The sequence below is a fragment of the Pseudophryne corroboree genome, chromosome 3, assembly GCF_028390025.1.
Source record: "Pseudophryne corroboree isolate aPseCor3 chromosome 3, aPseCor3.hap2, whole genome shotgun sequence".
Classification (NCBI taxonomy): Eukaryota; Metazoa; Chordata; class Amphibia; order Anura; family Myobatrachidae; genus Pseudophryne; species Pseudophryne corroboree.
Genome location: NC_086446.1, coordinates 275,540,705 through 275,554,649, shown reverse-complemented (window position 1 = coordinate 275,554,649; position 13,945 = coordinate 275,540,705). Strand labels below are relative to the sequence as shown.

At 47.0% G+C, this 13,945-nt stretch overlaps 1 protein-coding gene across 2 annotated transcripts in view; it reads left to right on the top strand.

Annotated features, from left to right (window-relative positions):
• The first annotated feature begins 488 nt into the window (after nt 1-488).
• The window catches only part of FKBP1A (FKBP prolyl isomerase 1A), a 30,644-nt gene continuing 17,187 nt past the window's right edge, over nt 489-13,945 (top strand). The window contains exons 1-2 of one of the 2 annotated variants that reach the window (XM_063959135.1): nt 489-679; nt 1,769-1,816. In XM_063959135.1, the coding sequence (XP_063815205.1) occupies nt 643-679; nt 1,769-1,816 (85 nt within the window). In that variant the 5' untranslated portion in view covers nt 489-642. The remainder of the gene's footprint in view (nt 680-1,768; nt 1,817-13,945) is intronic. The other variant, XM_063959136.1, reaches the window with a different exon arrangement.

The following is a 13,945-nucleotide window of genomic DNA, read 5'->3' as shown; positions in this document are numbered from 1 at the left end:
CTGTATAGCCAAGGGATGGGAATATGATATAAGCATGATGACTACTGGTAAAGATAGTGAGTTTCACCCTAAATAACCTCTGCCCCACAGTATTGTGGCCAGTATTGGCTCACTGTTTCTTTGACATTTCCCCCAAACAACAGGCTTAGAGCCACTGTATGCGCAGCAGTAGGAGAACCACAGCTCCCAAGATCGTGTAGTATCCATTACACAGATCTCTAGACAGCTGGTCTAGACTATCATAATCCTTACCTAACAAAGGACTTCGCTAACATGGCCTCGAGTCACGTGACCGTGTGTTACCGCATCTCAGGCGGCCATTTTTCTAGTGGGAACCCCACCCGGGAACTCCCTTTCTGCTGAACGGTTTGAGCAAAGGAAGCAAGAGACCTGCCAGCATTCCAAATGGACGATTACTGCGTCATATCCGCCATCCAACAAACAATGCGTCTTTCAGGAAAATGCCGCCGTGACGCCATCCGGGCACTAAGTAGCAAAGAGCCAATGGGGTGAGGGAGTCGTACGCGGCGCCTCCGCCCTCACTGCCAGCTACGTCACTGCGCTCTCAGTGTATCCCGACGCGGTGGCGGCGCCTGTTTTTTTTAAGTCTGTATCTGCTATTGTCGGTGACCGGGAACCGGGATGGGAGTAACCGTGGAGAGCGTCTGTCCCGGCGACGGTAATGTCATTGCCATGTGTAGTAGTCGTGGTGTAGTGCTCAGCCGTAGCCCAGATATGTGCAGTAGGAAGGGTGATGGGGGGTCGCATAATAGGGCTGTATGTGTATTTTACCGTATATGGGCAGGGGGGTTAGATTGTGGCGGGCGCGATAACCCACCTGCATCAGTAGTGACTGTCAGCGGGCAGCAGGTGAGGCCTCTGGGTTGGGGCTGCATGCTTTCCATCCCTGCTGTATGTTACTGCATTATCTCTATTGGAAGGTAGAGGGCCACCCATGTAATCCCAGGACTGTGCCAGGTTGGATAGCATTGGTCTTCATTATGGTTATGATATAATGGTAGGGGTGGTGTAGACAGGACTACATATAATCTACATGGGGGTACTTTCCACCCTTTGTATAAATAGAAGGGGTCTCATCTTTTGTGTAACCACCATTTACCAAATATGCCTCCCTGGTGGTATCTGTAGCCAGAAGCCCCACAGCATTGTGTGTTATGAGCTGCCTGTAGAGGTCTTTTGTCTGGTTAGGGACAGATAGGGGTCCACCAGCCAGTTCTGCAGCCTTCTGGAATATTTGGGGGTTTATTTAAATTCGGTAAGTAGGGATTTAGTTTTTAATAATCACGTGTTCTCTACATTCTGCATTTGTAGGGATTAGACAAGATTAGGGGCTGTGCTAGATTTAATAAAATCTTTAATTGACAGAAGGAATAAGAGTGATACTGTTATGGGCCCTACATACTTGGCGATGTTTCCGATTTGGATGATGATCGTCTACAACGATTAACGCCCATCAAATTGGCTTGCTATGCTGAACAAGGGAAAACCAACAATGAATGACCGCAGGGACACTGATTGTTGGTGCATGCACACTAAACAACATGAACATGAACGATATCGTTCATATAGCCTGTGTATGTTGCCAAGTGTTACTAAACTCATTGATCTTTTTAATGTGCATTCTCTTAACCTTGCATCAGCCTAGTAAATCTGAGAGTACCTTTGTCCAGTGTCCCCATGTATAAGTTGCAAGCATTTCAGATCCCATTATGTTAATAATAATAATAATGTATCCATTCTCTCTTAGGACAAACATTCCCAAAGAAGGGCCAGAAAGTAGTTGTACACTATGTGGGTAAGTATAATGTTGACGTTCATATACATTCTGTTTACTTGGGTTTAATGATGTCACATCTTGTTTACTTGATCAGAGAAACACAATCTACATATGCCTAACATGTAGAATGTGAGACTGCCAAATGCAATCAAAATGTAGTTGGTTGGAGCAGATCGGCAGAGAGAATAGAGCTGGGAATCAAACGTGTATTAGCACATGGGATGAATTGCCTCATTGTTTTTCCAGATAGCAGCTGCTCTGCAAGGGAGTAATTCCCTGGCTGGAAAGTGGCTTTTCACTCGCTGGGGTAGATGTATTAAACCTTGGAGAGAGTCAAAGTACCAACCAATCAGCTCCTAACTGCCATGTTATAGGCTGTGTTTTAAAAATGTCAGGAACTGATTGGTACTTTATCACTCTCTCCAAGGCTTGGTACATCTGCCCCCCATGAGTTGCTGCTGTAATGCATTCATACACATAACAAAGTGATTCCCACACTGCTACTGCTCATGTATGACGATTATTAATTTGTTCTCCACTTTACGTGTGCATCATCTGTATTCCTGCTTACTCTGTTTCCTACAGTACATACAGAAAGCCCCACGTGCTAAATAAAATGTAAGAACACTTGTTATGGGGCAGAAGCCATATCCGCGCACGTTATGTGTACTGATACCACTTCTTCTCCATGTATAAAGAAAGAAGTATGCTGAATGATAGCAGTACTGATATAGGCAGGGAGACTATCTACAAGATACTGTGTGCACTGACCATTCCGACACTTGCAGCTATCGATTTGGACAGTTGCAGGTGTCGTTGACCATACACCACAGCCAGGGACAGCACTGTCCCTGGCTGCCGGCTCCGTGCTGCATGCGAAATCTCACGCACTGGAGCCGCACGAGCAGGAAGACACAGCACATCAGTAGTAACCTGATGTGCTGTGTGCTCAGGCAGGCATCGCTGGAGGGGGGAATTTTCACTACCTCGCTTCAGCAGACAAAATGTTTACACATCTTGTTGATGTTCCTTCCTGCTTCTCTTCTGCAATGAGGTGTAGCAGGAAGTGTTATAGCGGCACGATCCGTGCCTTTATAATACATCTCCTTCTCCCCCCATATCTACTAAACGAGGGAGCACTAAACATGGTGTTTCTTTTCTTGGGGCTTGCAATAGGATCACTGCAACATGAGGTCTTGTCTACATTAGGCCCAAGAAGTCACTAAAGCTGGGTAACATAGAATTTGACGGCAGATAAGAACCACTTGGCCCATCTAGTCTGCCCCTTCTCGATCACTCAGCTGACTGGGTGAATGCTCCCGATCAGCTGAGTACTGTGTCCCCAGCTTGACCACCAGCGAGCCCCATACACCATGTGCTAGAAATAACTTGGGGTGCTCTTCAGTCTCCGTGGCAGTTTTGCTAAAAATCCAAAACTGCTACTGATAAAATCGCATGCTGGAGGCCACCCAGCATGTGTAGCGCCGCCCTGTGATGCAATTGCAATTTGATTGCGATTGCATCACAGAAATTGTGAAGTAGAGGTAGATCAGTGCATGCACAGCTAGTCTGTGTATGCAAGCGCATCGGCGCCAAATTTCCTATTGCAGGAAACGCAGGCGACGTACCCAACCGCCCCGAAAACAACCATGGGACGCCTGTGTTTTCTGCACCACCGCCAGTCAATCACATTGCGATCGCATCCTTTAGGGATGCGGTCGCATTGTAAACCCCACACTTGTGCAATGCAGACTCAGCACAGACGAACGAAAATCGTCCGTTTGTGTTTTCGCAAAACAGCGATTGACTCTGAATAGCCACCTTAGTACGTATGGGCTTCTATTGGATCGAGGTGTTGGGCTGGCAAATATTAAACAGCGCATAAGAGCGTTGACGCAATCAGCTGAAAAGGTATGTACCCAACTTAACAGTGAATTTCATCAAATTTATACTGACACCCACTGTGATTTTTTTTATTCTCTTTCCTTGTATTTAACAGAAGTAGTGGTTTGTTCTTGAAACCCATTTTTTACTGCACGCTGCTTATCTTACTTAATTTGTGTAAGTGTGGTTGTGTTGTACATAGGTTCTAACCTCCATTGGCCACAACATAACATTTCGGGAAGGCCTCTAAAGGGGCATGCTCCTCCTCATCCTGGACTCTAATCTGTACAACACAGTTGCACACTGCCCCATTGTTTAGGTCTGACCCAGCTTTGTGAATTAGTGTAGTGCTAGTCTCTGCATAGGGATAATCTGTCCAGCTAATGTTGCAATTTCTTTTCCTACAGCCAGTCCCAATAAATATAAGGACGTATTACATGCCGACGGACTGTAAACCATGCTCAACTCGCTCTCATTTTTCTTATGCATCGATTAAATAAAGTAACGTTCACTCAGTTATATTGCAATAAGCTGCAAGAATAGCTCACCCTGTGCACCAAGTAAACTACTCCAGGTATATTTACTCTGATAAAGTAGCCATCTATGATCTTCAAGTCCCTCACCCACCCTCCTCCATACAATGGACTTGGGAACATCACACCTAGGCAAATATCCAGTAATATATTTAGGATAATTAATACAAAGAAATAGTACGAGTTTGATTCTCCAGTCATTCCAGCAGGAGCCATAGCTCCTGGCCAGTCCTGACATCGAGCTCATGCACAGCAAGAAGTGCTAGATGCAACATGTGCTTTTTTATGTAGAAGTAAGACCATTCTCATATCTAGCTGCAGGGTGCTGATCAGTGAGGAGGGTGTCCTTTGTTTATTAAAAAAAAAAAATGTTTTATTGGGTTATAAAGAATAATACATGACTGGAATAGGAAGTCAACAATCGCGTTAGTTCGCAGGGTGGAGAATACAGACAATCGCATATGTCATCTTTTGGAAAATCTGAACAATTCAACAATAGAACGGAGCGGTGAGATGCATTAATTTTTGTTGCACTGATAATACAGTGCAACAAAAAGTCTGACAAGACGATAAACACATCTCAAAAAATATTAGAATACCGTAATTATTAAAATTGATAGGAAAAGGAAAACATGAAAAAGACAAAGTGATGCCTAGAAGGAGAACCCAGTAAGAAAAAGAGGGGAGGGGGGTGGAAGGAGGAGGGGGAGGGATTATAAGGGGACACATGGTAAAGAAGAGGAGTGAAAGGCATCTTTTAATTTTGAAGGGAAAAATTTTAGACATCATTTGGTTGTAGCATTTCATCCTGTGTACATCTTTGCCTATTAAAATATGTTCTCACTGATCAGCACCCTGCAGCTAGACTGAACTCTACATCCTGGCTCCCTGTTCATTACACCCAAATCACTGCTTTTCATCCACATTCTTACATATAAAACAGTTCTACTTCAACACCATTCTGCCCTTCCTGCAAACGGTGAAAACCAGCTGTCATAGATTGATGCAGTTCCCCATTCTAAGCCCTTTGTCACTGCCCTATGTGAAAACTACGTAAGTTCTGCTGCCCTTCTATAGCCCTCATATATACATTATTTTTTAAACTAACCCCCCCACATCTTCACCCCTTCCAAACTGTTATGTGGGCAGTAACTTTTAACTGCTTGCTAGCATGCTATTATTGAAGGTCACTGTATTCTTAGCATGGCTTATTGAAGTTTAGAGTCCTGACTCAAATTGTAGCAGCTCTGTGCATGTTGCCAATTGCTAATCAGAGCAGTTACTGACTATTACAATTGCTTTTCCAGTACAGGATGTCAGGCTGCCGTGTTATTCCTGGAGCCTGGGTTGCATCCTGCCTCACTTCCTGCTGCAAGATATTAAGGCTGCAAAACTTTGTAGTGTAATTCCTGTTTCTCATTATCAAAATGATTGGTCTTTGTGTGATGTCTGGATCTTTTTTTATTCTTGTTTTAAAGAGTGGAATGCTGGTACACACTATACAATATATTGGCCAATATGATCATAGTATAGTGTGTACTCCCTTATTCATCCTTAGAATTGTCTGGTTGCATCTCCCATCTGATGTGCTGCATGTCAGATGGGACGATGCTTCGTACGATGGGTGGGGGCAACATTACCAGTTTATATATTGTCCTAGTAGAGTGGATTGTGCAGTGTGTACACGGTCACGATATATCATTACATTGTATCGGACTCTTGCTAGACCGACGCATAGTTCATGTGTTCACACGCTAAAGGATCCCTTTAATGTGTGACCCTTGACCCTGATAAAACAGAATCCCTTATGATAGGTCACAGGACAAGATTGCAGCATACGGGGTATTCAATTACTGTCGGAACTGCCGTCTTGTTGGAAAGACGTCGGCTTCCGACTTTTTTAGGTCGGAAACGGTTCCGACCTATTCAATACCCCTGCCATTTTTCCGACAAGTTGGCAATTCCGACTTGGTGGAAAACACGTGGATAATGCCGGAACGAGAACAACCTGTAGGTGCGCACATCGTTAAGGCATACACACTAGACTATATGAACAATAGATCTTTTAGATTATCCTTCATGTCGTCTACTTTGTCACCCAGTGTGTGCGGGGCTTCATATGTCAAATAGTTTTCAATATTGGCTTACTCACTTTCAAAGCCCTACATGACCAGGGCCCAAGGTACTTGAAGCAGCTTCTGATTGAAGTAATCAAGTGGGACAGTACGCAATCTGTAGATGAAGGACTACTAACAGTACCTAGAATCACCATGAATTCATCTGGTGGTCGAACTTTCAGCTTTGTGGCTCCGACTCTATGGAACTCTCTGCCCCGAACAGTTTGAGAAGCCTCTACTCAAAAATAGACTGAAGGCTTACCTATTTACTCTGCATTTAGCTAAAATCTACTGTTGAGCTTGTTTTGTATTTTGTGTTGTAAAGGCAAATGTGAAGGGGAAAAGTGCTATATAAATAACATTATTAATAACAAAACAAGTTGTCACTTATGAAAACTGCTCATATACTGTAGGTGTAAAACTTTCCTTCTCTTCAGAGAATATGTCTGGTATTCTGTTAGCGTGCTATGCAGCTGAATGGAAGTTATTTTGCTGTTATCTGTCGAGACTCATGCAGCCCCCACAGTCTGTGTCCTTCAATGTCCAGTAGGCTTAAACAAGAAAAAAAAAAATAAGATTTTACTCACCGGTAAATCTATTTCTCGTAGTCCGTAGTGGATGCTGGGACTCCGTAAGGACCATGGGGAATAGCGGCTCCGCAGGAGACTGGGCACAACTAAAGAGAGCTTTAGGACTACCTGGTGTGCATTGGCTCCTCCCACTATGACCCTCCTCCAGACCTCAGTTAAGATACTGTGCCCGGAAGAGCTGACACAATAAGGAAGGATTTTGAATCCCGGGTAAGACTCATACCAGCCACACCAATCACACCATATAACTCGTGATACTATACCCAGTTAACAGTATGAAATATAACTGAGCCTCTCAACAGATGGCTCAACAATAACCCTTTAGTTAGGCAATAACTATATACAAGTATTGCAGACAATCCGCACTTGGGATGGGCGCCCAGCATCCACTACAGACTACGAGAAATAGATTTACCGGTGAGTAAAATCTTATTTTCTCTGACGTCCTAAGTGGATGCTGGGACTCCGTAAGGACCATGGGGATTATACCAAAGCTCCCAAACGGGTGGGAGAGTGCGGATGACTCTGCAGCACCGAATGAGCAAACTCTAGGTCCTCCTCAGCCAGGGTATCAAACTTGTAGACTCGTGCCAAAGTGTTTAAACCCGACCAAGTAACAGCTCTGCAAATTCGTAAAGCCGAGACCCCTCGGGCAGCCGCCCAAGAAGAGCCCACTTCCCTTGTGGAATGGGCTTTTACAGATTTAGGGTGCGGCAGTCCAGTCGCAGAATGTGCAAGTTGAATCGTGCTACAGATCCAGCGAGCAATAGTCTGCTTAGAAGCAGGAGCACCCAGCTTGTTGGGTGCATACAGGATAAATAACGAGTCAGTTTTCCTGACTCCAGCCGTCCTGGAAACATATTTTTTTCGGGGCCCTGACTACGTCCAGTAACTTGGAATCCTCCAAGTCCCAAGTAGCCGCAGGCACCACAATAGGTTAGTTCACATGAAAAACTGATACCACCTTAGGAAGAAATTGGGAACGAGTCCTCAATTCCGCCCTATCCATATAAAAAAATTAGATAAGGGCTTTTGCATGATAAAGCCGCTAATTCCGATACACGCCTGGCCGACGCCAAGGCCAACAGCATGACCACTTTCCACGTGAGGTATTTTAGCTCCACGGATTTAAGTGGCTCAACCCAATGCGACTTCAGGAAATCCAACACCACGTTGAGATCCCACGGTGCCACTGGAGGCACAAACTGGGGCTGACTATGCAGCACTCCCTTAACAAAAGTCTGAACTTCAGGCAGTGAAGTCGGTACTATTTTTGAAGAAAATCGATAGAGCCGAAATCTGGACCTTAATGGAACCCAATTTTAGGCCCATAGTCACCCCTGACTGTAGGAAGTGCAGAAATCGACCTAGCTGAAATTCCTCCGTGGGGGCCTTCCTGGCCTCACAGCACGCAACATATTTCCGCCATATGCGGTGATAATGGTTTGCGTTCACTTCTTTCCTAGCTTTAATTAGCGTAGGAATAACTTCCTCCGGAATGCCCTTTTCCTTCGGGATCCGGCGTTCAACCGCCATGCCGTCAAACGCAGCCGCGGTACGTCTTGGAACAGACAGGCCCCCTGCTGTAGCAGGTCCTGTCTGAGCGGCAGAGGCCATGGTCCTCAGATCATTTCTTGTTGTTCTGGGTACCAAGCTCTTCTTGGCCAATCCGGAACAATGAGTATAGTTCTTACTCCTCTCCTTCTTATTATTCTCATTACCCTGGGTATGAAAGGCAGAGAAGGGAACACATACACCGACTGGTACACCCACGGTGTAACCAGAGCGTCCACAGCTATCGCCTGAGGGTCCCTTGACCTGGCGCAATATCTTTTTAGCTTTTCTCTGACGTCCTAAGTGGATGCTGGGGACTCCGTCAGGACCATGGGGAATAGCGGCTCCGCAGGAGACAGGGCACAAAAGTAAAAGCTTTAGGATCAGGTGGTGTGCACTGGCTCCTCCCCCTATGACCCTCCTCCAAGCCTCAGTTAGGTTTTTGTGCCCGGCCGAGAAGGGTGCAATCTAGGTTGCTCTCCTAAAGAGCTGCTTAGAGTAAAAGTTTTGTTAGGTTTTTTATTTTCAGTGAGTCCTGCTGGCAACAGGCTCACTGCAACGAGGGACTTAGGGGAGAAGAAGTGAACTCACCTGCGTGCAGGATGGATTGGCTTCTTAGGCTACTGGACACTAGCTCCAGAGGGACGATCACAGGTACAGCCTGGATGGGTCACCGGAGCAGCGCCGCCGACCCCCTTGCAGATGCTGAAGAGAGAAGAGGTCCAGAAATCGGCGGCTGAAGACTTCTCAGTCTTCATGAGGTAGCGCACAGCACTGCAGCTGTGCGCCATTGCTCTCAGCACACTTCACACCAACGGTCACTGAGGGTGCAGGGCGCTTGGGGGGGCGCCCTGGGCAGCAATGAAAGTACCTATGCTGGCTAAAAATACATCACATATAGCCCCTGGGGCTATATGGATGTATTTAACCCCTGCCAGGTTGTCAGAAAAACGGGAGAAGAAGTCCGCCGAAAAGGGGGCGGGGCCTATTCTCCTCGGCACACAGCGCCATTTTCCTACACAGCTCCGCTGCTAGGAAGGCTCCCAGGCTCTCCCCTGCACTGCACTACAGAAACAGGGTTAAAACAGAGAGGGGGGGCACTTATTTGGCGATATTATTATATATTAAGATGCTATAAGGGAAAACACTTATATAAGGTTGTCCCTGTATAATATAGCGTTTTGGTGTGTGCTGGCAAACTCTCCCTCTGTCTCCCCAAAGGGCTAGTGGGGTCCTGTCCTCTATCAGAGCATTCCCTGTGTGTGTGCTGTGTGTCGGTACGTGTGTGTCGACATGTATGAGGACGATGTTGGTGAGGAGGCGGAGCAAATTGCCTGTAATGGTGATGTCACTCTCTAGGGAGTCGACACCGGAATGGATGGCTTATTTAGGGAATTACGTGATAATGTCAACACGCTGCAAGGTCGGTTGACGACATGAGACGGCCGGCAAACCAATTAGTACCTGTCCAGGCGTCTCAAACACCGTCAGGGGCTTTAAAACGCCCATTTACCTCAGTCGGTCGACACAGACACTGACTCCAGTGTCGACGGTGAAGAAACAAACGTATTTTCCATTTGGGCCACACGTTACATGTTAAGGGCAATGAAGGAGGTGTTACATATTTCTGATACTACAAGTACCACAAAAGAGGGTATTATGTGGGGTGTGAAAAAACTACCTGTAGTTTTTCCTGAATCAGATAAATTAAATGAAGTGTGTGATGATGCGTGGGTTTCCCCCGATAGAAAATTATTGGCGTTATACCCTTTCCCGCCAGAAGTTAGGGCGCGTTGGGAAACACCCCTTAGGGTGGATAAGGCGCTCACACGCTTATCAAAACAAGTGGCGTTACCGTCTCCAGATACGGCCGCCCTCAAGGAGCCAGCTGATAGGAGGCTGGAAAATATCCTAAAAAGTATATACACACATACTGGTGTTATACTGCGACCAGCGATCGCCTCAGCCTGGATGTGCAGCGCTGGGGTGGCTTGGTCGGATTCCCTGACTGAAAATATTGATACCCTTGACAGGGACAGTATTTTATTGACTATAGAGCATTTAAAGGATGCATTTCTATATATGCGAGATGCACAGAGGGACATTTGCACTCTGGCATCAAGAGTAAGTGCGATGTCCATATCTGCCAGAAGATGTTTATGGACACGACAGTGGTCAGGTGATGCAGATTCCAAACGGCACATGGAAGTATTGCCGTATAAAGGGGAGGAGTTATTTGTGGTCGGTCCATCGGACCTGGTGGCCACGGCAACAGCTGAAAAATCCACCTTTTTTACCCCAAGTCACATCTCAGCAGAAAAAGACACCGTCTTTTCAGCCTCAGTCCTTTCGTCCCCATAAGGGCAAGCAGGCAAAAGGCCAGTCATATCTGCCCAGGGATAGAGGAAAGGGAAGAAGACTGCAGCAGGCAGCCCATTCCCAGGAACAGAAGCCCTCCACCGCTTTTGCCAAGTCCTCAGCATGACGCTGGGGCCGTACAAGCGGACTCAGGTGCGGTGGGGGGTCGTCTCAAGAGTTTCAGCGCGCAGTGGGCTCACTCGCAAGTGGACCCCTGGATCCTACAAGTAGTATCCCAGGGGTACAGATTGGAGATTCGAGACGTCTCCCCCTCGCAGGTTCCTGAAGTCTGCTTTACCAACGTCTCCCTCCGACAGGGAGGCAGTATTGGAAACAATTCACAAGCTGTATTCCCAGCAGGTGATAATCAAAGTACCCCTCCTACAACAAGGAAAGGGGTATTATTCCACACTATATTGTGGTACTGAAGCCAGACGGCTCGGTGAGACCTATTCTAAATCTGAAATATTTGAACATTTACATACAAAGGTTCAAATCAAGATGGAGTCACTCGGAGCAGTGATAGCGAACCAGGAAGAAGGGGACTATATGATGTCCCTGGACATCAAGGATGCTTACCTCCATGTCCCAATTTGCCCTTCTCACCAAGGGTACCTCAGGTTCGTGGTACAAAACTGTCACTATCAGTTTCAGACGCTGCCGTTTGGATTGTCCACGGCACCCCGGGTCTTTACCAAGGTAATGGCCGAAATGATGATTCTTCTTCAAAGAAAAGGCGTCTTAATTATCCCTTACTTGGACGATCTCCTGATAAGGGCAAGGTCCAGAGAACAGTTGGAGGTCGGAGTAGCACTATCTCAAGTAGTTCTACGACAGCACGGGTGGATTCTAAATATTCCAAAATCGCAGCTGTCTCCGACGACACGTCTGCTGTTCCTAGGGATGATTCTGGACACAGTCCAGAAAAAGGTGTTTCTCCCGGAGGAGAAAGCCAGGGAGTTATCCGAGCTAGTCAGGAACCTCCTAAAACCAGGAAAAGTGTCAGTGCATCATTGCACAAGGGTCCTGGGAAAAATGGTGGCTTCTTACGAAGCGATTCCATTCGGCAGATTTCACGCAAGAACTTTTCAGTGGGATCTGCTGGAAAAATGGTCCGGATCGCATCTTCAGATGCATCAGCGGATAACCCTGCCTCCAAGGACAAGGGTGTCTCTTCTGTGGTGGCTGCAGAGTGCTCATCTACTAAAGGGCCACAGATTCGGCATTCAGGACTGGGTCCTGGTGACCACGGATGCCAGCCTGAAAGGCTGGGGAGCAGTCACACAAGGAAAAAATTTCCAGGGAGTGTGATCAAGTCTGGAGACTTCTCTCCACATAAATATCCTGGAGCTAAGAGCAATTTACAATGCTCTAAGCTTAGCAAGACCTCTGCTTCAAGGTCAGCCGGTATTGATCCAGTGGGACAACATCACGGCAGTCGCCCACGTAAACAGACAGGGCGGCACAAGAAGCAGGAGGGCAATGGCAGAAACTGCAAGGATTCTTCGCTGGGCGGAAAATCATGTGATAGCACTGTCAGCAGTGTTCATTCCGGGAGTGGACAACTGGGAAGCAGACTTCCTCAGCACGACCTCCACCCGGGAGAGTGGGGACTTCATCGGGAAGTCTTCCACATGATTGTGAACCGTTGGGAAAGACCAAAGGTGGACATGATGGCGTCCCGCCTGAACAAAAAACTGGACAGGTATTGCGCCAAGTCAAGAGACCCTCAGGCAATAGCTGTGGACATTCTGGTAACACCGTGGGTGTACCAGTCTGTGTATGTGTTCCCTCCTCTGCTTCTCATACCTAAGGTACTGAGAATTATAAGACGTAGAGGAGTAAGAACTATACTCGTGGCTCCGGATTGGCCAAGAAGGACTTGGTACCCGGAACTTCAAGAGATGCTCACAGAGGACTCATGGCCTCTGCCGCTAAGAAGGGACTTGCTTCAGCAAGTACCATGTCTGTTCCAAGACTTACCGCGGCTGCGTTTGACGGCATGGCGGTTGAACGCCGGATCCTAAGGGAAAAAGGCATTCCGGAAGAGGTCATTCCTACCCTGGTCAAAGCCAGGAAGGAGGTGACCGCACAACATTATCACCACATGTGGCGAAAATATGTTGCGTGGTGTGAGGCCAGGAAGGCCCCATGAAGAAATTTCAACTCTGTCGATTCCTGCATTTCCTGCAAACAGGAGTGTCTATGGGCCTCAAATTGGGGTCCATTAAGGTTCAAATTTCGGCCCTGTCGATTTTCTTCCAGAAAGAATTGGCTTCAGTTCCTGAAGTCCAGAAGTTTGTCAAGGGAGTACTGCATATACAACCCCCTTTTGTGCCTCCAGTGGCACTGTGGGATCTCAACGTAGTTCTGGGATTCCTCAAATCACATTGGTTTAAACCGCTCAAATCTGTGGATTTGAAATATCTCACATGGAAAAGTGACCATGATGTTGGCCCTGGCCTCGGCCAGGCGAGTGTCAGAATTGGCGGCTTTGTCTCGCAAAAGCCCATATCTGATTGTCCATTCGGACAGGGCAGAGCTGCGGACTCGTCCCCAGTTTCTCCCTAAGGTGGTGTCAGCGTTTCACCTGAACCAGCTTATTGTGGTACCTGCGGCTACTAGGGACTTGGAGGACTCCAAGTTGCTAGATGTTGTCAGGGCCCTGAAAATATAGGTTTCCAGGACGGCTGGAGTCAGGAAAACTGACTTGCTGTTATCCTGTATGCACCCAACAAACTGGGTGCTCTTGCTTCTAAGCAGACGATTGCTAGTTGGATGTGTAGTACAATTCAGCTTGCACATTCTGTGGCCAGCCTGCCCCAGCAAAAATATGTAAATGCCCATTCCACAAGGAAGGTGGGCTCATCTTGGGCGGCTGCCCGAGGGGTCTCTGCTTTACAACTTTGCCGAGCTGCTACTTGGTCAGGGGCACACCCTGGCTGAGGAGGACCTGGAGTTCTCTCACTCGGTGCTGCAGAGTCATCCGCACTCTCCCGCCCGTTTGGGAGCTTTGGTATAATCCCCATGGTCCTGACGGAGTCCCCAGCATCCACTTAGGACGTCAGAGAAAATAAGAATTTACTTACCGATAATTCTATTTCTCGTAGT